This window comes from Tachypleus tridentatus, chromosome 1, assembly GCF_004210375.1.
Source record: "Tachypleus tridentatus isolate NWPU-2018 chromosome 1, ASM421037v1, whole genome shotgun sequence".
In the NCBI taxonomy this organism is placed as follows: domain Eukaryota; kingdom Metazoa; phylum Arthropoda; class Merostomata; order Xiphosura; family Limulidae; genus Tachypleus; species Tachypleus tridentatus.
Window position 1 is genome coordinate 36,747,269 of NC_134825.1, and position 26,255 is coordinate 36,773,523.

A 26,255-nucleotide genomic window follows, 5' to 3' on the forward strand; every position below is an offset into this window, starting at 1 on the left:
TAATGATATAGAAGAATTAACCCCATAAAATGGAAAGAATAACAAAGTACTCTCTTGTCCTACCACTTTTGCACAGCAATGTATCTTTTAATTATTATGTCTATTTATGTAATTTAAAAAAAATTGGAAGAACATTTAGAAAATCTACCATTTGTAAAAATTGCCAAAAAATTTAGAACTTGAAAATCTGATGGAGAAATAAAATGTAACTTTAATTAGAAGTAAAAGAAAAATTAGAATTAGCGTTTTATACTCTATCATTCATTATTTTGCTTTATTTCAACTCTTATACATTCATTTTATATAGTGCATCAATTGGATAGAGGAAGTATGTATCAGGATGTCTGTTGTTCTGTACCTGTGGCTTTTCCTTCATTATCACAAGAAAACATTCCATCTGGCGTGTTGCAAGGAGGAAATTTTCCACCCCTAAGTGAGGAGGAATATGTACACTGTTTACAACTTGCACAAGAGTTGAAGAACGTGGCTGATGACTTTGAGCAAAACCAAAAAACCAATAAATCATCTTCAATGAAATATGGAAATATTGTTGAACCAGCAGATCCAGAAGGTAAGTGTTTTATTTTTTAAATATTTGAAAGTTTTAATGTGCTTTATAAGTACAATATTGTAAGATTTTTACATAGAAATTCTAAATAGAAATTAGGTTATTGGACAGTCTTGATCTCTTAGCTAAGTACCTTGGATACTGAATTATTGAGACTGATCTGTAACCTTTAATTTCATTGATAAATTTCCAAGGAGCAGAGTTACTGTCAGTCATCATTCAAAATGCAAGCACTTTTTGCCTTTGGTCAGTCAATTCTATGCATGTGTACTTAAGTAAGGAAACAGATTATGCTAATATGTTAATAAGCTGGCAAACAATGAGTTATAAACATAAAAAGTGATTTATTTTTGAGGGAATTTACTACAAGATTTAATGGAACAATGATCTGTCTTCTAAAGACAATTGGTATGGGTATTATAACTTTAATTAAAATGAAGCACAAAACAACATTTAGACCTTCCTCAAGATGATATAAGCAAGTCAAAACGTTTTCAGCACTTTATTTTAATTAAAGTTTTAATGCATATACCAGCCATTTTTAGGATACATTTTTACCTCAAGTGGGATTTTCGTCATCATGAATGATCTCTCTCCTTTAGGTATGCTATACTTTTAAAAGTGTCAGTGGATATGCTATTTTATTTCAATCTTAACTTATGCATTTCTGATCTTTTACTCCAAGGTTTATTTGAGACCTAAAAAAGTTGCTGTTATTGCAGTTGTGGCTGTAAGTGGTTTACCTTGTGTAAATTGAACGACATCATATGACCGTCTCAGACTATAGTTGTAAGTGACATGCCCAATTTTGACCATTAGCATTCTACAATTGGCATCCTTACTAATGTGTTTACTTAAATGCTACCTCAGTCAATGATTATCACATGTTAATATTCATTAAGAATTAATCACGTTGTCAAATGTTCATTACTTAAATCTTTGCATTTGACTTTATGAATGTTCTTGTTTTACATCAAGTTAATTCCGTTTAGGTTGCTTGTTTAACCCGAAGTTACTGCATCATGGATACTCCATTTAAATGCATGATCAAGCTATATGTATATATTTAGGTATTCTTAAAGAATAAGAAAATTTTATTATTGTAAGAACATAACTGTATTTTGTGTGTACATTTCAGCAATTCCATTTCTTTGAAATAGCGTTAGATAAACATTCTCAGTTATGTGTTCTCACATGACCTATTAATTCTTTATATGTAGTTTGGTTATTTTCTAAAAGCAGTTGTACTTCTGGTAAACCTTTATCTTTAGGAAAATAGAATATTTTAATTGTATGCACATTCTCACATTTGGTTTTGCTCCTTTATCAGAGATTATACAGTTGCTGAAAAAGCTTGGCTATAACTGAAATCATTATGTTTAAATAAAAATTGCAACTCGTGATGATATAATTTTGAAAAGATGCGCTTCCTGGTTTATACAGAGGACTTTTTCCTTTGATCACGTATGTCAGCTTTTTTTTATTTTGTGCTGCCACTAGCCTTGAAATATCTCAGTGAATATACATATTATAACGTGAACTATGGCAGTGCATGTTGTAATAATGTAACAGTATTCCTGCACTAGTAAGATGAAGATGCATCCTCTGTGTGCAATTTATTCTCATAAGCATTTGCACTTTAAGTTAACTGTTTTTCAATGGATATGTTTCATTAACCTTAAACTTAATTGTGAGTTTTGTGATGTTTTTTTTTTCACAGTTTTAAAACTTTCTTTGGTTTCTTTTTAATTTGTTTCAACTTCAGTCTAAGGCTACATTGATTACCTATCATTCGTTAACCAAACCTCATTCTGGTAGTGTTGGATCTTGAACTTTTCATCATTATTGATAATTTTGATTAACTAAATCTATTAGTTTAGTTCTTTGGAATTTACTTTATAACCTGCTAACCTAATCAGTTTGTTAGACTAACCTGATTTTGTCATCAGTCTATGTCCTAACTAAATGAGTCACAGTCATTTAATTCAACTACTTCAATAGCCTCTAAATAGGAAAAACTTTTGTTGCCTGTCTCTGTTCTTTTCTTCCTTTTCAACTTATACAACACATATAATGTCCATAACTTCATCCAAGCAAATTTATCTCATTTATTATACAACATTATACTTGTTCGTTCTGTTTCTAAGTATAATGTTATCCTCACCAAATTAGATATTTTCCACTCATCTTATTTCTTTCTTTTAGTTGCAGCTCAAAAACAATCTACACGCTGTTGAAACTCCTTAATTCGTAACCATGTTGTCTTAGGGGGCAAATTGTTTCTTCTACTATACTTGTCAATTCTGTAACGTCTGCTTCTACATTTATACTTTGAAGTAACTGTGATTCTTCCTTAGTCAATAATTCTTACAGATCTAAGATTTTCACATTTAACTTTTGGGCTTCCCTATCTGGTTATTGTTCCACTTTTGTCACTTTATACCATTGCAGGTTATTGGGCAGTCTTGTTAACTATTATTTGCATTTTTGCTATATTTCTTTTCTTTTTCTTCCTGCTTTGTTTTGATATTTCCAAATTCATTGTCTTTCTTGTCCTATTTCTTTTTGTAAATGAAACATTGATGAAGTTTTATACTTTTTTTTTTTTTTTAACTGACTCTATTTGAACCCTTGGTCACTTTCTTTATGTATTGTTACTTTCTTAAAACCTACCTACTTCTCCCTTTTGTCTATGTTCATTACAGATCTCATCTTTATGCATTGGATACCTCACATATATTGTTTTACAGATTTTCCATCATTTTGTTCCCTGAACACTGGTGTCTTCCTGAGACTTAGGCAACTTGGGAGGGAGATCCTACCTTTTCTCCCTCATGTCCTGGTCCTATATGGTATTACTGACCATTATCACCTTTTATGTACAGTTCAGATATCAGATGTGACTTGACAAACAATCTATATAAATTAAGACAAATTACTCTTCTAACAGAGTCTGTTTTTATTTGAAAATAAAAAAGCTTGTAAGACCTCAAAGAGACTTCTGGCACCACCTTATCAGTAGGTAGAACATTACACCTAGATTTTACTTTCTGGAATCATAGTCAAGAAATTCATTCTCATGCTAATTAAATATTTTGGATGTCTTTTTCAACACATTTTTACATTGTACTCAGCCAACTTCTATTCATCTGCAGGCCATGGAGTGAGCAGTAAGATCTGCATTTCCTACTGCATGGATGATACTCTTTCTCTCTTTTGGGGAGGTAGGCATCCCTTAAATCTCTGATTTCTTTGGAACACATATACAGTCTCTTCAGTAGTCACTGCATGACCAGTGTACCATGAACTGCACTCTACTGGATCATCCAGTCTCCTTGATCAGGAGCAACGTCTTAGATCTTGAGTGGTGGTTGGATCAGACCAACACAATCTTTGGTGTTCCTTTACCAACCCTTCTTCCCGATATTCATCTCTTCATAGATGTCTCACTTCATGGATGGAGTGCATATATTGATGACCAGGAATTCCAAGGTCTTTGGATAGCAGAGAAATCTTTCTTTCACATGAATATTCTAGACCTTTTTGCTGTTTAATGGACAATGGTTTAAGATCTAGATCTGTTGAAGGGAAAATTTGTCATGATTCGTTCTGACAATCCCACAGTGGTCTCGTACATTTCCCATCAAGGGAGCACATGTTCCTGGGACCTTTGTTTTCAAACTTTGGATATTCTATACTGGGTTTACTTCTATCATACCAACCTCATGGCTTGTCATGTTTCAGGGGTGATGAATTTAATAACAGCTTGCCTGTTTAAAGGCAATTAAATTGACTGAGGATTTGCACTTAGTTTGGGACTCTAATGATCAACAGACTTGCCACTCATGAGAACTCTCATCTACAGGTGTTATGGTTCCTGGTGCTTCATTCTCTGGCTTTGGTGATAGATGCATTCAGTTAAGATTGGGTTACACCTCTATGTCTTTCCCCTAGTTTGTTTGTTACTCAGAGTTTTTTGCTATGATTTGATCTACTACTTGTTGAGTGCTGTTATGAGCTCCAGACTGGCCAGCCCAACCATGGTTTCCTCTACTACATTATCTTTAAGAGTGTCCACCTCTGCCACTCCCTCTTTGGTCATCTCTGTTGAGACAACCTCAATCCAACATTCAACATTCAGACATTCTCAAACTCAAAATTCATGTATGAAAGTTATATGATCCTTTGCATGGCATAGGGGTTTAACTTCTAAAATTACCTTGTATTTGAATGTGGATGATTTGGTATCTGCACCCTACATTTTCTGTTGGATAGTCAGAGTCTGTGCATGACTGAGTTATATGTAATATTTTGTTACAGAGAGAGTGGCTTTTCTTAGCTCCATCCAAATAAGAAGTTCACAAACACTCTTAATTACTTCTTTGAGAAACAACTTGTATGAGATAGGTCATCAAGTTGGAGTAGTCTTTTCTTATCCCACCTAATATCTTGTCCACTTGGGAACATTTTTCACCTTCTTCCTAGTCGAACCCAGTCTTCTCCTCTTCATTTATATTTGATAGAATTAATTGTTTAAAAAGCCCATCCTTATTCTCTTTTCACTCTATATTCTTTTCTTCCTGTGGAGACTTGGGCTTCCATGGAATACTTCATTCCCTTAGGTCATGCTTACACAAGTACCACAGAGATGCCAACCATTACGATTTTGGAGTATACATTACGACTATATGCTCATACATACAAATATTACGACTTGTTGCAACTCCCAAATTATTATATATTATATAGGCCTATACAATAAAGTGATAAATTGTTCCTCAGGACTTGAAAGGGATGGAAAGAAAATTTCTAGTGAGATACAAATAAATTTTGACAATAAATAAAAGACATAGTCCAAATGGCTACTTGAGATAATCATGTTTGTGCTTGAAATAATAAAAAATATTTGTATCTCCAACGTCTACCAATAGTTTGAGTGCGGTGCTTCTCCATATTGGCTACGTGGGGGAATCCATAGTTACGTCATCAGTGCTTGTCAGCCAATCAGCACTCACGTAGGCGGGTATGCCTCGTTTTTTAAGTGGCATAGAAACACCAATGCGATCGTTCACAAGATAGAAAAAAAAGAGGCCTCATTCACCAGATTGTCTTGTTTCTGGCAAATCTAAAAGGACTAAAACTGTGAATCAAAAATTTAGGAAAAAGTATAGTGCAAAATATCTGGTCATTGCATCAAAAGTCAGTGACAGTCATGAGTTTTATGCAGTTTGTCACATCGATTTTTCTGTGGTGCATGGTGGGATAAACAATTGTTCCAGACATACAAAATCGGCATCTCACCAAAAAAAGGCTGAGGCGAAACAAAAACGACGCAGATAACGACATTTATGAATAAGAATTCAGAATATGAAACCATAAATACAGAAGTGATGTTCTCGCAATTCGTCATTGCTCATAATTTACCCCTAGCTGTAGCTGATCATGCAGGACATCTATTCAGAAAAATGTTCCCAGACTCTGATATAGCGAAAAAATATGGCTGTGCTAGAACCAAAACTACAGCCATTGTATAAATGTTGGGTTGTGAAGATGACAAAATGATTTCAAGCATACTTACTAACAGTGTTTATAGTTTAGCCACAGATGGATCCACAGGCATGGATGACTCAAAACTGTATAGGCATGGATGACTCAAAACTATATTCAGTGGTTGTATGATATCTGTACGGACTCTGTCTACAATCATTACGCTCAGTCATTTGAAGTAGTTGGCATCTCTGGTACCACCTTTCTCACTTCAGTCATTTTTTCAGCTTGTGGCTCAATAAGAATGTCACCATGAGTGGTGTTCCTTTTCTCCCTTTCTGGTCCAAATTATATCTTTTAATGGGTGTTTTTCTTATAGGGTAGGTAGTAATTATCGATTCTCAAGATATTGAAGGTTACTACTCCTTAGTAAAATGGCAATGCACCTCAATATTCTGGAGCTTCTCAACATCCATTGGGCTTTGGAACATTTCCTGCTTTTAATATAAGACAAGGTGATCACGATCCATTTTGATAGTTTGAAAGTTGTCTCATATCAATACATGGAAGCACTTATACACATTCACCTTTTTTTCACATGTTGGAACTCCTGTTTTGTGTGTGTTATAGTCTAGATGCTTTGAATCTTGTGGATCAGTTGTTTTGTTCCAACAAAATTCTTAACACAGAATTATCCCTAGATTCTTGAATGTTCTAGTGATTATACAACAAGTGGGGAACTCCTCTTCAGTGTGTATTTGCTACTTATCTCAATTTCAACCTCCCCGTTTTTGGTCTTCAATGCCATTGGTCATAAACACTTTCAGTAACTAATTGTCAAATCTGCACCTGTATGTTTAATCCAATTTTGAGACTGTTCATCACATCTGTACCCATCACACCCAATTCAATGCATTCCATATTTGCCACAGTCTTTATTCATCACAATTCACTAGAATCGGGCCTGGCATGACTAGGTGGTTAAGGCACTCGACTCTATATCTGAGAGTCACAGGCATCGAATCCCTGTCACACCAAACATGATTGCCCTTTCAGCCATGAGGACGTTATAATATGACAATTAATCCCACTATTTGTTGTTAAAAGAGTACCCCAAGAGATGGTGATGAACAGTGATGAATATCTGCCTTCCCTCCCGTCTTACACTGTAAAATTAGGGAAGATTAGTGCAGATAGTCCTCATGTAGTTTTACACGAAATTCAAAAACAAACAAACAAACAAATACAGGAAATGAATAGTAATGCCATTTTTATATGTCTATAATAATAAACTTTGCCTTATTTTCACTTTTAAACTTTTTCTTAAGCCTACATTTCGACTGTAAAAACTATTTAGCCCAGTAATTATCACAAGTTATACAAATTGAGTTGTAACCAACTATCTGTGTGATGAATAAAGACTGCAACAAATCATAACTGTGACGAATACGGAGTGTGATGAATTATCCAGATACCAGTTATCTTTCTATCTGCATTCCTCCTGGAGCTTTATTCTTTATCCAATTCACTTCTTCTGATAACATCTTCTTGGCCAGCATAGCCTTGATTTCCAGTCTTTACTTGAATTCAGTCTGCATTTTCTTTCTTGGTTCTTTCTCAATCAGCTTTAGTTATCCTTTAACATAATACTTATGTTCTCTTGTATCTATCTCACAGCTTTCTCAACAAAACTTGGTGACTCACGAAGGCAACATACACTACATGGCCATAAGTATGTGGATACCCCTTCTAATTAGTGGGTTTGGCTATTTCAGCCACACCCATTGCTAACACATGCATAAAATCAAGTATACAGCCATGCAATCTCTATAGACAAATATTGACAGTAGAATGGGTTATACTGAAGAGCTCGGTGACTTTCAGTGTGACACTGTCATAGGATGCCACCTTTCCAACAAGTCAGTTCATCAAATTTCTGCCCAGCTAGAGCTGCCCCAGGAACTGTAAGTGCTGTTATTGGGAAGTGGAAATGTCTAGGAGCAGCAACACGTCAGCCACAAAGCAGTAGTACAGAGAAGCTTACAGAACAGGGCCACCAAGTGCTGAAGCATGTAGTGCATTAAAATCGTCCGTCCACAGTTGCAACACTCACGACCAAGTTCCAAACTACCTCTGGAAGCAACGTCAGCACAAGAACTATTCATCGGTAACTTCATGAAATGGGTTTCCATGGCCAAGCAGCTGCACTCAACCCTAAGATCACCATGTGCAATACCAAGTGTCGGTTGGAGTGGTGTAAAGCATACTGCCATTGGACTCTGGAGCACTGGAAGCACATTTTCTGGAGTGATGAATCACACTTCTTTATTTGGCAGTCTTAAGGACGAATCTGGGTTTGGCAAATACCAGGAGAACACTACTTGCCTGAATGCATAATGTCAACTGTAAAGTTTTGTGGAGGAGAAATAATGGTCTGGGACTGTTTTTCATGGTTGGGGCTAGGCTTTTTAGTACCAGTAAAGAGAAATCTTAATGCTACAGCATACAATGACATTATAGAGAATTGTGCATTTCCAACTTTGTGGGAAAAGTTTGGGGAAGGTCATTTTTTGTTTTAGCATGACAATGTCCCTGTGCTCAAAGCGAGGTCCATAAAGACATGGTTTGCTGAGATTGGTGTGGAAGAACTTCACTGGTCTGCACATAGCTCTGACCTCAACCTCATCGAACACCTTTGAGATGAATTGGGAATGCCGACTGTGAGCCAGGCCTTCTTGCCTAACCTCACTAATGCTCTTGTGGCTGAATAGGAGAAAACTCCTGCAGATTTTTCCAAAATCTAGTGAAAAATCTTCCCAGAAGAGTGGAAGCTGTTATAGCAACAAAGGGGGAACCAACTCTGTATTTAAAGCCCATGGTTTTGGAACTAGATGCTCAACAAGCACATATGGATGTTTTAGTTGGGTGTCCACATACTTTGGCTATGTAGTGTATCTTTAACACCAATTTCCATGCTTTTTATATGCCCATTCTGATTCAGATTGACTTCTATGTCCTGTACATGCTCTCAAATGTTATATTGCCCACACAGCTTCTAACCATAACTCTTGTTTCCATTTATTTGTCCATTATAACTCTTCATCTTACTAAGATATTTTACCTACCACTTTTATAGGCTGATTTTCCCAGTGCCACAATGACTGGCATCTTACCTTTTTCTTGGCAGTTCATTTCTGTTGTCTTTTGGAGCAAATCATCTAAGTTGGCATATAAATCACACTGAACTACATCATTTCCCAATATCAGCAGTTTCCTTCTCATCTATATGTAACATATTTCCTGTAGCCATACTCCACATGTAAGTTCAACTGTGAGTTGGTAAATGTTTTATATTTTTGTATTTCCCATACAGGATCATGAAACTTTCTATATTGGGATCCAATACATGAACAGACATCACTTATCCAATGGGGAACTTCCTTCCTACTATCTCTTGGAGGTTGGTCCCCAAGAGGTCTGATTTTGAAAAGGAGTTGGAATAGCCATCAAATCCACATTGTATGACCCTTGAAAAAGAGAACTAAAATAAAAAAGTCTGACATCTGCAGTTGAGATGGAATGTTCCACAAAACTGTGGTAGGTTCATCTCACAGTATATTGCATCGTAAATATACCCATCCAAAGAGGTCATACTGGTTCATAGACTATCATGATTAAAGTAGTATTGAGATAGTTACCCATCCTTCCAATCCTGGATTGAATAAGTTAGGACAAGTCTGATTTTATAAGTAGGGTTTCATGCTCACCCATTACACTTCTTTCACTGTTGTATTCCTCTGAACTCTCCAATGCATTATTACCCCCCATCCTTTGTAGAAGTATAATTAAAGAGTCCTTGCTACTTACCAGCTTTTAGCAACTGGTGGTGGGTGTGGAAATAGATCATGGTAGCTTTTTTCTGAAAGTGCTCAATCTAATTCAGTTACTAGTAAGGCAGTAGTGTTCTGTTTGTATGGATACCAATGAGCCCTCCTCCTGCTGCAGACCAAAAGAAAAATACCCAAAGCTCTCTTGCCATGGACTCGAGATGATTGATCAAAATGCATTTCATCCTTCCATTATGAGAACCTCATTCTTACCACGTCCTAGAGGTTGGTTACCAGGAAGCATGGTTTTGTGAAAGAGTTGGACCAGCTAACATAAGTCCTCACACGTGGCAATAGGGAGCCATTCTCCTACCATTATAAGGTTATGGATTTGGGTGACAAACCACCATGCACTCCCTATTCTTACCATCACACAGATGTCTTAGTTCACAGAAAGTTGGTGTGGGTTTTGGTCTGCACACATTTTTTTTACTTGAATTGCTGAACAGAATCCATTCTCCTTTCTAGTTTTTTATCTTCAAGTGAAAATGGTATGGACCCTCCTTCTACTGTGGACAGGGTGATAAATATCCAATGTTGCCTGATTTTAGACCGAGTTGACCCACCTATTACAGTCTTATTTATATCAAATTATATATCAATCAAGGACATGCTCCTCTTTTTCCACTTGATTTAATAACACTTGTCTTCACAACAGGTGAAGAGTATACCTGGTTCAGATGTGGTATGGTCTTCCACGAGTGTGGTCTTCTAATAAGAGATATTTCACACTCTTTAGACAACCTCTGTATGTTTATCTTTCATGTAAATTTTGAATCAATTCATCGACCATGTTAATGTGGAACTCTAACTATAATGTGAGAAGAGGTAAGGTATCATATCATAAGTTAATATTTTCTTACACAGAAAATATATTTCTGAAAGAAACCTTTTCACTCACACTTCATTCCCTTCCCCTTCACTTGTGGTGCTTTTTGGGTACTTAATCTCAACGTGAAGATTACGTTCTACAGTGTGAAGGAAGTCACCTGCCATATGATTATTTGTCTAATACAATACAGCTGAACCATGTTGAAATATATTGTAAGTGGGAGTTTCAAGGCTAGTGTAAAGTGAAAATATTTCTGCATTTAGAGGGCAGCACCAAATGAGTATCTGATAGAAATATACTATCATTGTAGAAAAATGTTAATGCTTCTCTCTTTAATACATTTAAACAAGAACATCTCATACGTTTTACTAATGTTGCAGAACTATCATCAGAAGAATGTGATGTAATCAGAAAGATAAGAAGTTTGAAAACCATTGATGTAAGCTAATTTCCATTACATGTGTTACTACAATTAAGGATTATTACAAATACTCTTATATTTGGTATTTTAAAATATTTGAATTAGATAATGGTATGAATTTTTAAAAAGTTCCAAATTAGAAAAGTGTATGCAAGTTTATGTTTCTTGGTGTTATTTTTTCTAGTGGTTAGATGTCTTAGTTCTGACTTTGTGTAGAGTAATATTAAAATATTTTTCATAAATAATTGTGAAATAAATGTAACATGGTTTTAAGCATTATATAAATTTCTCTGAATTAACCAGAATGATTGCATGTAAAATAAATTTGAATTTTGCTTGTTACATTTTTGTTACATTACACACACGCATTTTACAAATTTTGGATACTCTGTATACAAATTTTTCATTAAAGACTAAATTCAGATTAAATTTCCAGAATCATTTTGTTGGTTTGGCTTCTCTATTTTTCTCTATGATATTTTTTATTACACAAGTTCAAAGCACAGAGTAATGTTTCAGTAAAAGTTATGACATATGAAACAAAACATTCTAACCAAGTTTTTATTTGACTGATATTTTCCAGATTCCTGAGATTGCTAGGTTGTTATTGGTTTGCCTAACTAAGAAGACATTAAAACTGACACTAGATTACATTACTGGAATGGAATGTCTTACTGGTTACCCATCTATTGCTTTATCTTTTGAGTTGGCTGCTGTAATCCTAGCAACAGGAATTATTTCTTCAGCAGTAGGGGATCTAGTCAGAAATGTTTGTAAGACATATGTTTTGAATCGATACAGTTCTTGGTTTACAACTAATTAGTATAATATAAATTTTTGTGTGCAGCTGGTACACATTGGACCAGTTCATTATAAGGTTATTTTTTAGTAGTAATTAAATGTCTATATAATGTTACTGCTGGTAAATCTGTGAAAGGTATAATTAATACAGGTTCATTTTTCAAACTTGTTTTGGTACAATGCTGGAAGTTAAGTTTGTTCAGCAGACTGCATCTAGAATTTGTTTTGTGACAATTACATGTAAGAAGAATGTATTTAGTTACATTTTTCAAAGCAACTGACAACGAAATAACCTCATACTGGTTAACAAGAACAAGCTGTGAGTTGTTGATAACAGCTTTTGTTCTGTATTTTGTTTTTTTTCTCAAAACTTGCAATTCTGAGGTGGTTTATCAGATGTGACTTAATAGTTTGCAGAAGTGAGTTTAGTGGTAGCTCATTTACTGTATGAGATGATGTGCTTACCTGTAGTTCAATTAAGTGTAAAACTGCATATAAATTTGATTTAATGTAAAATAACCTGATTTTGCATCATTTAATCTGTTATCTATACTCTTGATTCACAGTTGTATACAATACAGTATTAATAGCTAAAATGAGGTTTCAACAGTAGTTGGGTTTTTAAAAGTATGATGTATTTTACTGTTTGTCTATTATTTGAAATTGGTTTTTGCTATCAAAGACAGGAAGTGTGTTAATATATAACCAGACAATGATTGTATCCTCAAAACATTAACTTTGGTCAAGTGTGTGTTAATTTAATTTTCTAAACCTGATGTTCAGCTGTCCATTACATTTTTCTGCATTATTCTATAAATCATCTCATCTACTCTTGTTTTCTGTATTTTCAATTCACATTTATTATAAAGATTCATTTCAAGGGTGTAAAAATACAGCAGCTAAACACCCAGGACTATCCTGTTTTGAGTTAACCTCTTGTAAATTCTATGCGTACTAGCCAGAGCTAGTGCAGTTGTGTATGTATAAAATATATGTAAAATACAACTCTGTATTTAACTTACTTAATAAACATTTACAAAAGTACTTCACTTTATTTTTTCTTCCAAATTATTAATCATAAACTGTCAAGTAATTTTTTTTTAAGATTGGTAGTTTGATTATAATCAATAATTATTGATCATAAACCAATCTATGATTATATGTAATTATTTAAGTAAGCTGCAAATAAACGTTTTAGTAAATAAGTTGCATCAAAAGGAAGAATAAAGTGACTTTTACACATCATATTCAAACCTTAGGTGAAATGTAATTAATTTGATTTTGTACAGAAGGATAACAAATTTAATAAATAAATTAATATTACAACCACAAAACAAATATTTAGTAACAGGGCACAAATCACATGGGTGGGTTATTATATAATAAGACCCAAATGGTATTGAAGGTACCACCATCTGTATGATTTGACCTCAATTTCATTGGCATCATATGTACAAAAGACATAAACTCAAGTGGCTGTGTGTGTTGAAATACCACTTGTAATTTTAGTATAACTCCATTCTCCACCTTTTTTTTTTAGATTTAATCTTGCAGAGAAAAAAAAAAAACAATAAATAAATAAATAAATGAAGAAATAAACTTGAAACTAAACTTAGCAAAAGGTTGGGTTTAGTAGAGTACCTTAACATCCAGGTATTTATGTCTTAACATATTGAGAGATAAAATTCAGTCTTTCCCTATTGATGTACATATATATTGCTCTAATTATTATCTTTCTTACTATTTTGGGCCTGGCATGGCCTAGCGCATTAAGGCGTGTGCTTCGTAATCTGAGGGTCGCGGGTTCACGCCCGAGTCGTGCCAAACATGCTCGCCCTCCCAGCCGTGGGGGCGTTATAATGTGACGGTCAATCCCACTATTCGTTGGTAAAAGAGTAGCCCAAGAGTTGGCAGTGGGTGGTGATGACTAGCTGCCTTCCCTCTAGTCTTACACTGCTAAATTAGGGACGGCTAGCACAGATAGCCCTCGAGTAGCTTTGTGCAAAATTCCAAAAACAACAACAACAACAACTTACTATTTTTTTTGAGCAACCATCTTTCTGCCTTTGACTGAAGACAGTGAAAAGTGATAAAGATGGAGAATATTCTGAGCTTCAGCCTCTGCATCTGCTCATTTTTTCTTTTCTTAGCGAGTAATGCAAGTGAAACTGAGGTTAAACTTTACAGACAGAGTACCTACAATTCAAATCAGGTCTTACTTCTAGTGGTACTTCAAAAAAAAAAAAAAAGGCACATTACATATGACCCATTCTGTGATTTGTTCCCTGATATTGTGTACTTTACATTGTTTTTTACAAAACATGATTTAAATCAAATAATTTCAACTTTTCTGATTAAACGTATATATTGGGAATGATTGGTTACGATTGTATCTTGATGAAATACTAGGCTTTCCACCCAATTGAAAAAAGCAAACAAACATCAGAGACGTCTACCAGGGAAGGGCTATGACATAAAATAAACACAAGTGTAATCTATATGAACTTCATTAACTTTTATTAGAAGTTCCAATAACGAATTTTTTTTGTAGAAGAGTTTTTCTTAACCTTTTATAAGACATACTTTGAACAAAGATAATTGTTCCCTTTAAGGTAAGTAGGAAGACAGTTTAGTAAACCACTATTACAATGTACCTGTGCATTCATAATTAGTTACTTAAAGCTTTTAACTTCAGCAGTATTTTCACCCATAAGTATTACTTCAACACATTACAAAAGGGGTCTTAAAATGAGAAACTGTGGAATAAACTTTGTAGGAAGACTTGAACCTGGAAGATTAGTTGGTAAGGACTGGCATAATCAGTATCTGGGGTTTAATTTCAGTTAATACAGATTAATTTTGTATTCTGATCTCAGTATATTCATATTCTTGTAAGTGCAGTGTAAGTGATACTGTCCTTTGATAAGTGATGGATATTTTTTAACAAAGGGGGAGTTACTTGCGTTACAATTAAATTTTACTTAGTAACATCAAGAAAATAGTTTAATGTCAAAAATGCATGATTGTTAGTTGTAATGAAAGATGAGATTTATATGTAAATGTGAAATCTAGCAAAAGTTGTTCTAAATCTGTTACAATATAGGTTGATCTTTTTAAGCTATGTAAACATTTTGGTGGGATGATATGTTGCTTATTCACATATGTGAACTAAAATTTTAATTGTTTTCTTTTTTAACTGATGAGTTGATAATTGGGGAAGTTCCACCTCAAATTACAATGTTGCTTTACTTATTAAAGGCTTTACAATAGCATCCGTGTATGTTTCATTTTTCTTAATTTAGAATATGTAAAAAATGCTTTAAAATTAGCTTTTACTAAACATGTTTCTCTTCAGTACTTGTGATATTTTTACTTGTGTCATATGCTGAGTAACTTTATGCAATGCATTTCACCTTTGGATTCAGCTTTGCTTTGCATATAGTTTATAGAAAAGAAGTGGTTAATAGTTCAGCATGTCTCGCGTGTATTGTCGCAGTTTGATAAGTAGTTGGGTTTTATGTGAACTTCCTACCAAAAGTGATTTACGTATCCACCACGCTTACACGTAAGAAAGTAAAATCTCAGCACTTTAATTTCTTTTCACAGTATAGCATGAAAAACATACAACTGTAATGAGACCAACTTGTGTAAAATAATATTTTTGCTGCTGTTTTAGAATTCTTTGTGCGGGAAATATTTTATGAAATTCACCTTTTAATATAATTTCATCACTATTGAATAAATAAATCTACATTCATTGAAAATTAAGAAAAATCAAATAAACTTAGACTACAATATAGAATAAAAATAATAAAAAATATGAACTGTTGAGTTTACAACAGTTATAAATAGTAATGTTATTAATCATAAATATGCTATTAGACTGAAAGTTAATTTTTATTTTCAAGTTTAAGACTGATAATTACCAGACAAAGTATTTAATAATGTAATGGATTTACATGAAATGACAATTCACAATAATTTGCATTTTATTTAACCCCCCAGTGGCTCAGCGGTTGTCTGCGGACTTACAACACTAAACATCGGGTTTCGATACCCGTGATGGGCAGAACACAGATAGCCCATCGTGTGGTTTTGTGCTAAATTCAAAACAACAGCAGCATTATATTTTTAAACCGTGTACTTTACAAAGTTTAAGTTGAAATAATAGAACATTATTTTTCACTAGTAATATTAATTTCCGGAATGTATTGCATCTTTTTTCCAGAAGGTATTTGCATATTATTAGTGATGTAAAACGTGTTTCTGATTTCTTTGTGAAATTAGAATTCGTAATTTCCGGGATACGTTTACATTAAAATAGGCTAGTTAGAAAATAAAACGACAGAAAAAGTCACCCACTCTTCAGCTAATAGCAATTTTGAATATAAGAATTTAAAATACTAAAATTACTTGAAAGTATATAACTATCTTCTGTAAAGACTTTAATTTATAATTTGACGAATATCTTTAGGCAAATCGAAAGTTGTTTCTAATAAATATCAAAATATATTTTAAGTTTGTTTTTTGAATTTCGCGCAAAGCTACACGAGGGCTATCTGTGCTAGCCGTCCCTAATTTAGCAGTGTAAGACTAGAGAGAAGGCAGCTAGTCATCACCACCCACCGCCCATCTTGGGCTACTCTTTTACCAACGAATAGTGGGACTGACCGTCACATTATAACGGCTGAAAGGGCAAGCATGTTTGGTGCAACGGGGATTCGAACCCAACAACCCTCGGATTATAGTCGAACAACTTAACCCACCTGGCTATGCCGGTCTTTTCTTCGTGGTAAAAGTGACTGTCTGCCACGCGAAACAAGTACACACGTACTCTGTTCGTAAATAATAAATACTGTATTTCTGCAGAATTACTTTCAGTCTCTTTATTCAATTATCACGAACTCAGTTATGCAGAGAATTTAGAATACCTTTGTGATGATTATTTTTGTCATATCTACTATTATTCAGTGGATCTACGTTGACATTCAGGTGTGACATGGCAGTGACGTAAGGCCTACCCTTTCCTATTTCACCGCTACTAACCACAGGTTTTAATCAGAGTTCAGTAAAAATGAATTGTTTTGATTAATATTTATGTTGATACTCTACTACTTAAAATATTATGTACAGATTATTGTTATGATCACCAACGTTAAACTTTCCGAAAAAACGAAAAAAATCAAGCTAAAAGCCTCTTTCTCACAGAACTACAGTTAATGTGGTTTCTTGTACGACTTAAAATTTATCATAATTATCAGACACAGATGTTTTAATGTCATATATTCCGTAAGTAGAACCGAATTAGACACTTTTTCTAAATACATGCACACCAATGTTAAAGATTTTTAATTTTAAAACTTACGTGTGAAAACGAGTATCTTTTACCAAGTCCATCACACCATGCCTATCACATCAAGTACCGACGCGGCCTTACTCCAAAAACCAGGGTTTATCAGGCTGGCTGGGATACGACAGATTCAGTCAGTCAGTTACAAAGTATTTGGGTTAAAATAATCAGGGGTGTTCAGAGATTTCTGTTCTAGAGTTTTCCCCTAGATCTTAGTTTATTTGTGAGTTAATTTGAAATGCTACTTGATAATGGAAAGCAAAACAAACAACTGGACATTTAATGGTGTTAAATGGACGAACGAGTTATTGTGAAGGTACGAAGGTCCTGTGTACATCAAGCCGCTTCAGGAAAGCCTTGGATAATGTACTTCATGATCTCGCCTCAATCTTTCATACTGGACTTAACGGTCCTTCAGAGAGGCGGGAATCTGTATATCCTTTGCCTGAACTGCAATTACTAATGAGATGCCAATTTTATGCAAAAAAAAAATGCTGAATATTTGCAATAATTTGTAATTTCTCATCTCGAAAAATACAAGTTATAAGTACCAAATTACCTACCGAATTGGATTCTCAGTTGGAAACAAACACTCTTTTGAAGTACGTAATTTTCCTGACACAATTAAGTTCTTACTTTGATACCAACAAACAAACAATCAAAGTTTCAAGATGTCTTCAAATAAAAGTAATAAAAATAAATAAAAAGGTAGACTGTATAACAATATATGGGTGAGACATTGTCCGTATCCTGTTTTGTGGACATACATCTTCAGAGTTTCAAGCACTTTTGACTGGATTTAGGTTTTTATTTGTAAGGTTTTGTTTTATAAAACAGTAAAATAGTTTGCGCTGTTATTTTATCAACGTACATATCACCATGTAATGACAGTATGATTGCTAATTCACCACAAACTACTTTATTATCAAATATTTCAATACTATATGATGAGACGTTAGAAACTTCTTATGGCTCTGTTTTACCTGTTTGTTCTGGATGGATTTTTTTCGTTTTTTCGGAAAGTTTAACGTTGGTGATCATAACAATAATCTGTACATAATATTTTAAGTAGTAGAGTATCAACATAAATATTAATCAAAACAATTCATTTTTACTGAACTCTAATTAAAACCTGTGGTTAGTAGCGGTGAAATAGGAAAGGGTAGGCCTTATGTCACACCTGAATGTCAACGTAGATCCACTGAATAATAGTAGATATGACAAAAATAATCATCACAAAGGTATTCTAAATTCTCTGCATAACTGAGTTCGTGATAATTGAATAAAGAGACTAAAAGTAATTGTGCAGAAATACAGTATTTATTATTTACGAACAGAGTTCGTGTGTACTTGTTTCGCGTGGCAGACAGTCACTTTTACCACGAAGAAATGACCGGCATAGCCAGGTGGGTTAAGTTGTTCGACTATAATCCGAGGGTTGTTGGGTTCGAATCCCCGTTGCACCAAACATGCTCGCCCTTTCAGCCGTTATAATGTGACGGTCAGTCCCACTATTCATTGGTAAAAGAGTAGCCCAAGAGTTGGTGGTGGGTGGTAATAACTAGCTGCCTTCCTTCTAGTCTTACACTGCTAAAGTAGGGACGGCTTATGACCAGAGCTGTTGGAGTCCCACAAGTGATCAATGACATACGTTGCATGATTTCTTATGTAATATCAAGATACCTTCTCCAGTGGACATCATATATAGGTTGTACAAATAAAATATATCATAAGTTTCATATGAGAGATCCAAACTTAATATGCTATTTAAGCAGATGGTTCGCATTTGTAAAACAGGTTGCAGTTTTCAAAGATTATGACCAAGAGACCTGAATGAGTAATGGATCACTGTTTTTATTTGTAAAGAGGAATAATACACACACAAAGATGTGAATATCACTCGATTACCTTGTGCTAAGATGGTTTGTTGATCATAACGTTAGCCGAATTAAAAAGGTTTTGCAAGGTTTCCTTCTTTAACTATCAAAATGTATCTATAAAACAATTCTGTGGGATATCGGATGAAAACTACTGAAATAACCAAGTTTAGAATAACTATTAACAGTAGATGTAATGCATAGTGTATCATCAGTTCACACAACCAAAGATAATAGCTAAGAGTTGGTAAACTCAATTAAAGAACGTCATGGCTCTTGCTTTCTCAGATAATCAATGATTTTTTGTAGCAAAATATTATCTGACATTTTGTAAGTATCTTCATATAATCTAGCTGAGATGTGAGAGTTCTATAGAGTATGTTTCATGGTCCTTATCATATCTCTTCCTGTGCGTCTGAAGAGTACATGACATTTCCCCGTGAAGTGAGGGAATTGTGTTTCATTTCAATATATATAAGGAGAATAATATGGAGGAAAGAATCAGCCCTTGTCAAACTTGCAAGAGATTTCGAAAGGCTAAATTATTTTACTTAGATGTTTCGAAAGGCTTGCCAAATTATTTTACTTAGATGTTTCGAAAGAAATGATGAATTTATTGGCATGGGCCAAATTAATAAACTCTACAGTGGATAAGATTGTATAAAACACTTTAGTTTAGCTAAATTATACTAATGATTATACCGTGTAACAAATTTTGTTCCTGGATAGTATGAGTTATTTCTTAATTGCTTATGTTGTAAAAGTACAGAAAATGGCAATTATTCTCTTCAAACTTTAATTTTGTGACCTGGATAATAAAATTTAGAAATTAATCTATTTTTCTATGTAAAAACGGGCAAATTTGCACATTTTCATTTACATAAGGTCTGAATAAAACAACATATGAATCAAGATTTACATGTATTTATACTAAAGTTAAATAAAAATGAATAAAAATGTTTAGAAGTAAGTAGTTTTTCGAGATTTGCGACTGTAATGTAAATCACTTTTACGTATCAGCCCCCAAATATAGTCTCCCACCATGTTTTCGTTATACGCTCCAAGATCACAAAAGCAAAGTTTGAAGAGAAAAATAGGTCTTTTCCATTTACTTTAGGCATGCGCAAATGGGAAATAACACTTTCTGTCCAGGAACAAGAAAAAGTAAAAATTTTGTTTCATAAATGAAAAACATGTTCAGCTTGACAGTGCACAGATTGCAGTACATTCACAGGGTCGCTGCTACTAAAAGTTACCAGAGTAATTTGCACATGAGCCATATTATAAGTAACTAATGTACGTGACAATGTGTAATGATAATGATATATGTATGTTGAAATATACGTAGGTGATATTAACAATTCATAAAGTCGCTCATCAGTGTTGAACAACACAAAAAACTATCTACTAAAGAATATATTTAAACAGCACGCAAAATCAAACAGACCATTTGATTTGGATGTTACGACTTTGTGATATAATTATCTGTGATAACTGATTTTTATGGTATTATTTGGTAGGGTGCAACTGTTATTTTCATTGGTGCCTCTGAGGAAATTTCGACATTGAGATATTTTACATGTAGGGAATTTTTCAGAAGGATAGCATTAAGACTCGCTATATCTGAGAGGAAATAGAGTTCAACTTGATGGTTTTTTTTTTTTTACCAGAGTAGAGCAAGATATTTCAGTTAAATAAGCTTACAATTTTTTATGAGTGACTGAAAGTATCAGCGGTAAAAGAAATTTACGGATACTTGTTCATATAGCCTAACATTTGTAAATCTGGTGTATCCATTGTATCTATAGAATGTTTTTATTTGTACAAGTGTTAGTTGATACTAAAGGTCAGTATCACCTCGTGTTTTCCAGTTGTCATCTAGTTTCTTTCCTATTGAATCAAAGCTCTGTTTTTGTAAAAATCAGGGGGCAGTGAAAGAAATACGCCACAAAATATTACCGTATGAATGGCAACAAAGGGCTATATAACTATAGGTATTAGTCACGTGGAATCCCAAGAAGACTGGGAACCAGGAAGCTCAGAGATTTTAGTAATGCATATACTGCAGATAATAAATACCTAACAACTGAGAAGTGTATAAAAATGTTACTTGACCAAGGTAAGTATCTTAATTCTCTGTGTGACCATACATTTACAGATTAGACTTTTGCTGTTTATGGTGGAACTCTTGATTTTTCTGGCTAGCTCGTTTTCCGACTACACAGAGGAGACTACTCTTCAACGAATATTTAAAATTTCAACTCTTTTTTTTCAACTATTGTGGAAGAATGTTAATATGATGATCACCAATATACTTATAATTTTATATTTAACGAAAAGTTAAACTTCTCTTCTGATCCGAAGACTCCCAGAGTTAACTTTGCTTTCAACCCAGCAAAGCCTATGGATGAAGATGCATTGCTAGTTGATACATTTGATATAAGGGATCTAACTAAATTGGTTGTTGTTCTGATGCTGACAGTTCCATTTGGCCACAGATCCACTTGTGAAATCAACGTTTTTGCCAGATGAAACGATAATCATACTTTCGAAGCAAATGCCAAGAGTACCAATCCTTCGCTGGTTGAGCCCAACGTACAAGTGGTTTTACTATGGCTATCAACTACCTCGCTATCTACGTTAAAGCAGGGGTCATAGCAGAAGCCATGACACAAGAAGCCTCTACTGAGGTATCCCATCGGAGTTGCCTAATCTAATAATAAATTAAACAAGATGTAAGTTCATTACCATGAGACCACTACATTTCAGCCCCCCCCCAAAAAAAAGACATTCTAAGAATTAAAACCATTTCAAGGGGCAATTAGGTGTCACAACAAACAAAAAACAGGACAACTACACTTGCCACGCACTATCAATTGTGGCAGTAGTAATGCTCCCACCACCAATGGTAGAAAGATCACTAATAATACTAGTGCAGTAATTATAGGGTAACCTCACTACCAACTATGCCATTATCATCATCAATGGCAAGGGCCTTCAGGGCCAGTAAAAGAGCTTTTTGGTTTTGATAGCCTGACCAAACAACGTGTATGACTTCCCAGACCACTACCTAGATTAATCATAGGATATACTCGCCAACAGTGGTTAAGCAGTTGCCAATCAAGATGCCAAAAGAACTTCAGTGACAATTGAGAGTTAACCTGTAGATGGCATAACACATCACCATAGCAAGTGTCCTTATAGTATATTAGATTAAATTATTAAATTGGTGCTGCCAGGATATGGTCCTAGGTTTGAGTAATTTGTAGTTGGAAAGAAAATCACCTCTATCAAAGATCACCACCACCTTTAAAATAGATGATAAGATAATCAGATGGAGCAAGGTCTGGAGAATAAGAAGGATGTGGAAGTTCTTCCCGGTCTAACTCTTCTATCTTTTCAGATGTGATCCTTGCTGTATGGGGCCGTGCATTATCCTAGCGAAACACAACACTTTTACGATTGATCAAAGCAGGCCTCTTTTCTTTAAGTACAACATTCAAGCACCCTAACTGTTGACAGTAGAAGTCTGATGTATCGTTACATTGAGTGTCAGCAACTCGAAGTGGATCACACCAACAATATCCCATCACACGCTTAACAAGACTTTCCTAGAATGGAGATCCATTCTGAGCTGTGCTTTAGCCAGGTTACGTGCACTGAGCTATTGTCTATGGCGCTTAACATTTTTATAATATATCCATTTTTCATCTCTAATCACTAAACTGTCCAAAAAAATGTAAGTTACGTTCACGAGATGCAGAGAAGTAGAAATTTCCACTCTTCCTCCAAAGTTGGCTTTTGTCAAATCACGGGGGACCCATTTTCCAAGATTTGACACCTTTTCAAGCTATTTCAAATGACGGTGAACTGTTGAATGGGTTGAACTAAGCCTCTGTGCTAGTTCTGCTGCTGGTGCAGCACAATATTCATCAAGTGCAGTCAGCACCAAGTCATCATTAAACTCAGCAGGACGACCTGAACGTAGCGCATCACTTAAACTGTAGTCACCTGATCTGAACTTCTGAAACCACCTTCAACATTTTCTTTCATTGAGAGACTCTGTACCATAAACACCTTGAATGTATCGTGTAATTTCTGCTGCACCATTGCCTTTTTTAAAACTCATGAAGCATAATATGCCAAATGTGCTCCTCAGAAACATCCATCTTCAAAAGAGTTTATTTGATTAATTATCTGAAAAAGCGGAGTTGGGCTAGTTTCTTTTATTTGTCTGAACATTTTTATACACGTTCTACTACATATTTTAGTCATTAAAGCTTTCTACAAAGACAGAAATTATTATGCACTTTCTGTGTTAAATTTCGAACATTACTTATGGGATGACCTGATACTTTTGCTAGACGTGTTTATTGCTTTTATGTTAAGTGTATATGAATGGTTTCTTTTATACTTCTGGACTGTGATTTTATTTTCTTTAATTACTTCTTGTTGTTTTGTTTTAAGCTCATTTTGTTATATTGATTTCTACCGTATTTAGAAATGTCTGTGTTAAAAGGTGATTTTAAAATTTAAAACTATTGATGTTATGAATATACTTTTACATACATGCTTTGGAAGATTTAGTATTGTAACTAAAGATATTGATCTATATTAATAGTTAATAGTATACTATGCTTTGTACTATTTTGAGTTTTATGTTATTAATTATCATTACTAAAGTTTTTCTCTCTATTGCAATTCACTTTTGTCACAACGGGATGTAAGTGCTGAGTTACCTGTGGTATGAAAACATGCATTCATTCTAAATTAAAGTTTTTTTGCATTGTATTATTTTTGTTAACGGACTACTTATATTGCTAAGTACAATAACATTTTTGCTTTGTAAAACTGTTTATGTGCTGATTTGTTTTCTTGTTTCTTAAAAGACTATTTTTGTCAGATACTGAGTCTATGTTCAAGAATATTTTGTTATCATTGTTAAAGGTCTATACTAAAATATGGGGGGGTTGTTCTAAAATAAGCACAAAGCTACGCATTGGACTATCTGTGTTCTGCCCACTACGTGTATCGAAACCCGGTTTTTAGCGTTGTAAGTCCGTAGACATACCGCTGAGCCACTGGGGGGAGGTATGGTGTTGGACATCAAAATGTGATTTTGTATTTTTGTATTGTGTTAAATTGTATTTGAATTGTATATTATTGTAAAATAGTTTTTGAATGTATAATACATCTTTTTAAGGAGTATAAATAAAGGTTTTTTATGATATTTTTAAAATATTGCGCTGTCTGTGTTGTACATATGTGATTTACAGAAGCTAGAAGCCCGGCGTGACCAAGTGGTTAAGGCACTCGACTCGTTATCTGTGGATCGCAAGTTCGAATCCCCGTCACACCAAACATCCTCGCCTTTTCAGCCGTGGGGCGTTATAATGTGACGGTCAATCTCACTATTCGTTGGTAAAGAGTAGCCCAACAGTTGGCGGTGGTTGGTGATGACTAGCTGCCTTCCCTCTAGTCTTACACTTCTAAATTAGGGACAGCTAGCACAGATAGCCCTCGAGTAGCTTTGCGCAAAATTCAAAAACAAAGAAATACAACCAAAATATAACTTATTTTAATACAAAACGCTAAGTTATGCACTTGAGTTTAAATATAGCTTTATGTCATTCTACAAATATTGGTGAAAACTATTTTGGTCATTAAGGTAAGCTGCAAAAGCTTTCTTACAAAAATAAAAGAAACAAAAAACATTTCGCTTTCAACAAGTAGTAGGTTTCTCCTTGAAGAACTAAAAACCCCACATCTTTGGCACAACCTGTTATCACAAGATTCCTCTTCAAATGTTATTCAAGCTGAACTGCCAAGAAATAACAAAAAGGGTGATATATAAATTTAACTCAGTTTCGGCTTCCAAAAAAAAAGAAACAGTACTCCATTTGGAATTCAAAAGAGATAAACAGAACGGGTACTGAGTTCCTGTGAGTACTAACAAAATTGCACACTAGCTTTCACGTGAAAAAATATTATTTATGGATTTCGTTATTATCGAACACGCTAGAAACCGGGTGTCGATACCCGTGGTGGGTCGAGCAGAGATAGTCCATGATGTAGCTTTGTGCTTACTTCAAAACGTTATCAAATAGAAATTGGTGTTGAAAAGTTTCTTGCATCACTGAAATGCCCCTCACTGGTATAGTGGTAAGTCTACTGATTTTCAACACTAAAATCAGGGGTTCGATTTCCCCCGGTGTGCTCAGCAGATAGCCCGATGTGGCTTTGCTATAAGAAACATACAAGCACACAGTCACTGAAATATAATTTAAAGTTTTACTGATATCTATATTAAACGAAACGAAGACAAACGCTTAATTTACACGCAATAACCAAGCTAGTTAATCACTTAGTCGAGGCAGGACGTTTCGATCCTGCTGATTGATAATTTTGATTTGACAAATTTTGTGTTTTTATATATTTCAAGTAATTTTGTTTCAATAGTTTTGCTTCATTTATTTTTATCCGTACTACAGATGTGTTAGGTTTCAACGAAACGTTTAATTGTTAGCATATTACAGTTTAGTTTAATTTTCTGACTGCTGTTACCAATGAAAATAAAACGAAAATGAATTTTGTTTATTTTTCAGAGAATCCCACCAGCTGCTTTATACTGAATTGGTAGAGAAGTAACTAGAAGTATGCAGGCACGAGTTTAGACTTGTCTCGTTGTGGCTCAGCGGTATGTCTGCGGACTTACAATACTAAAAACCGGCTTTCGATACCCGTGGTGGGCAAAGCACAGATCGCGCAGTAAGTAGCTGTGTGCTTCATTCAAAAACAATAAGTTGTCTCTTCATTTAAAGCGCTTATTTCTCTCTTTATATTACGTAAACAGAGTATTTTTATAAGCAAAAACACGTTTTTAAAATAATGGTTGAGAGTTCCATATACCAACGTTTGTGTCATGTGTTGGAGTACAATAACTTCGACTAACTTAAACAGGTATTGAAAAACTCGGCATGTATTTAATGAAGCAGCAAATATACGCTAAATAAAAGGAGTTTATCCGTATTC

The 26,255-nt window shown here is 34.4% G+C and overlaps 1 protein-coding gene across 7 annotated transcripts in view; it reads left to right on the top strand.

Moving 5' to 3' along the window:
• Positions 1-15,266, top strand: part of LOC143246243 (uncharacterized) — a 38,146-nt gene extending 22,880 nt beyond the window's left edge. For all 7 annotated transcript variants that reach the window (XM_076492646.1, XM_076492627.1, XM_076492670.1 and 4 more), the window contains 3 exons: positions 308-571; positions 11,155-11,213; positions 11,779-15,266. In XM_076492646.1, coding sequence (XP_076348761.1) covers positions 308-571; positions 11,155-11,213; positions 11,779-12,018 — 563 coding nt within the window. In that variant the 3' untranslated portion in view covers positions 12,019-15,266. The remainder of the gene's footprint in view (positions 1-307; positions 572-11,154; positions 11,214-11,778) is intronic.
• Positions 15,267-26,255: the final 10,989 nt, after the last annotated feature.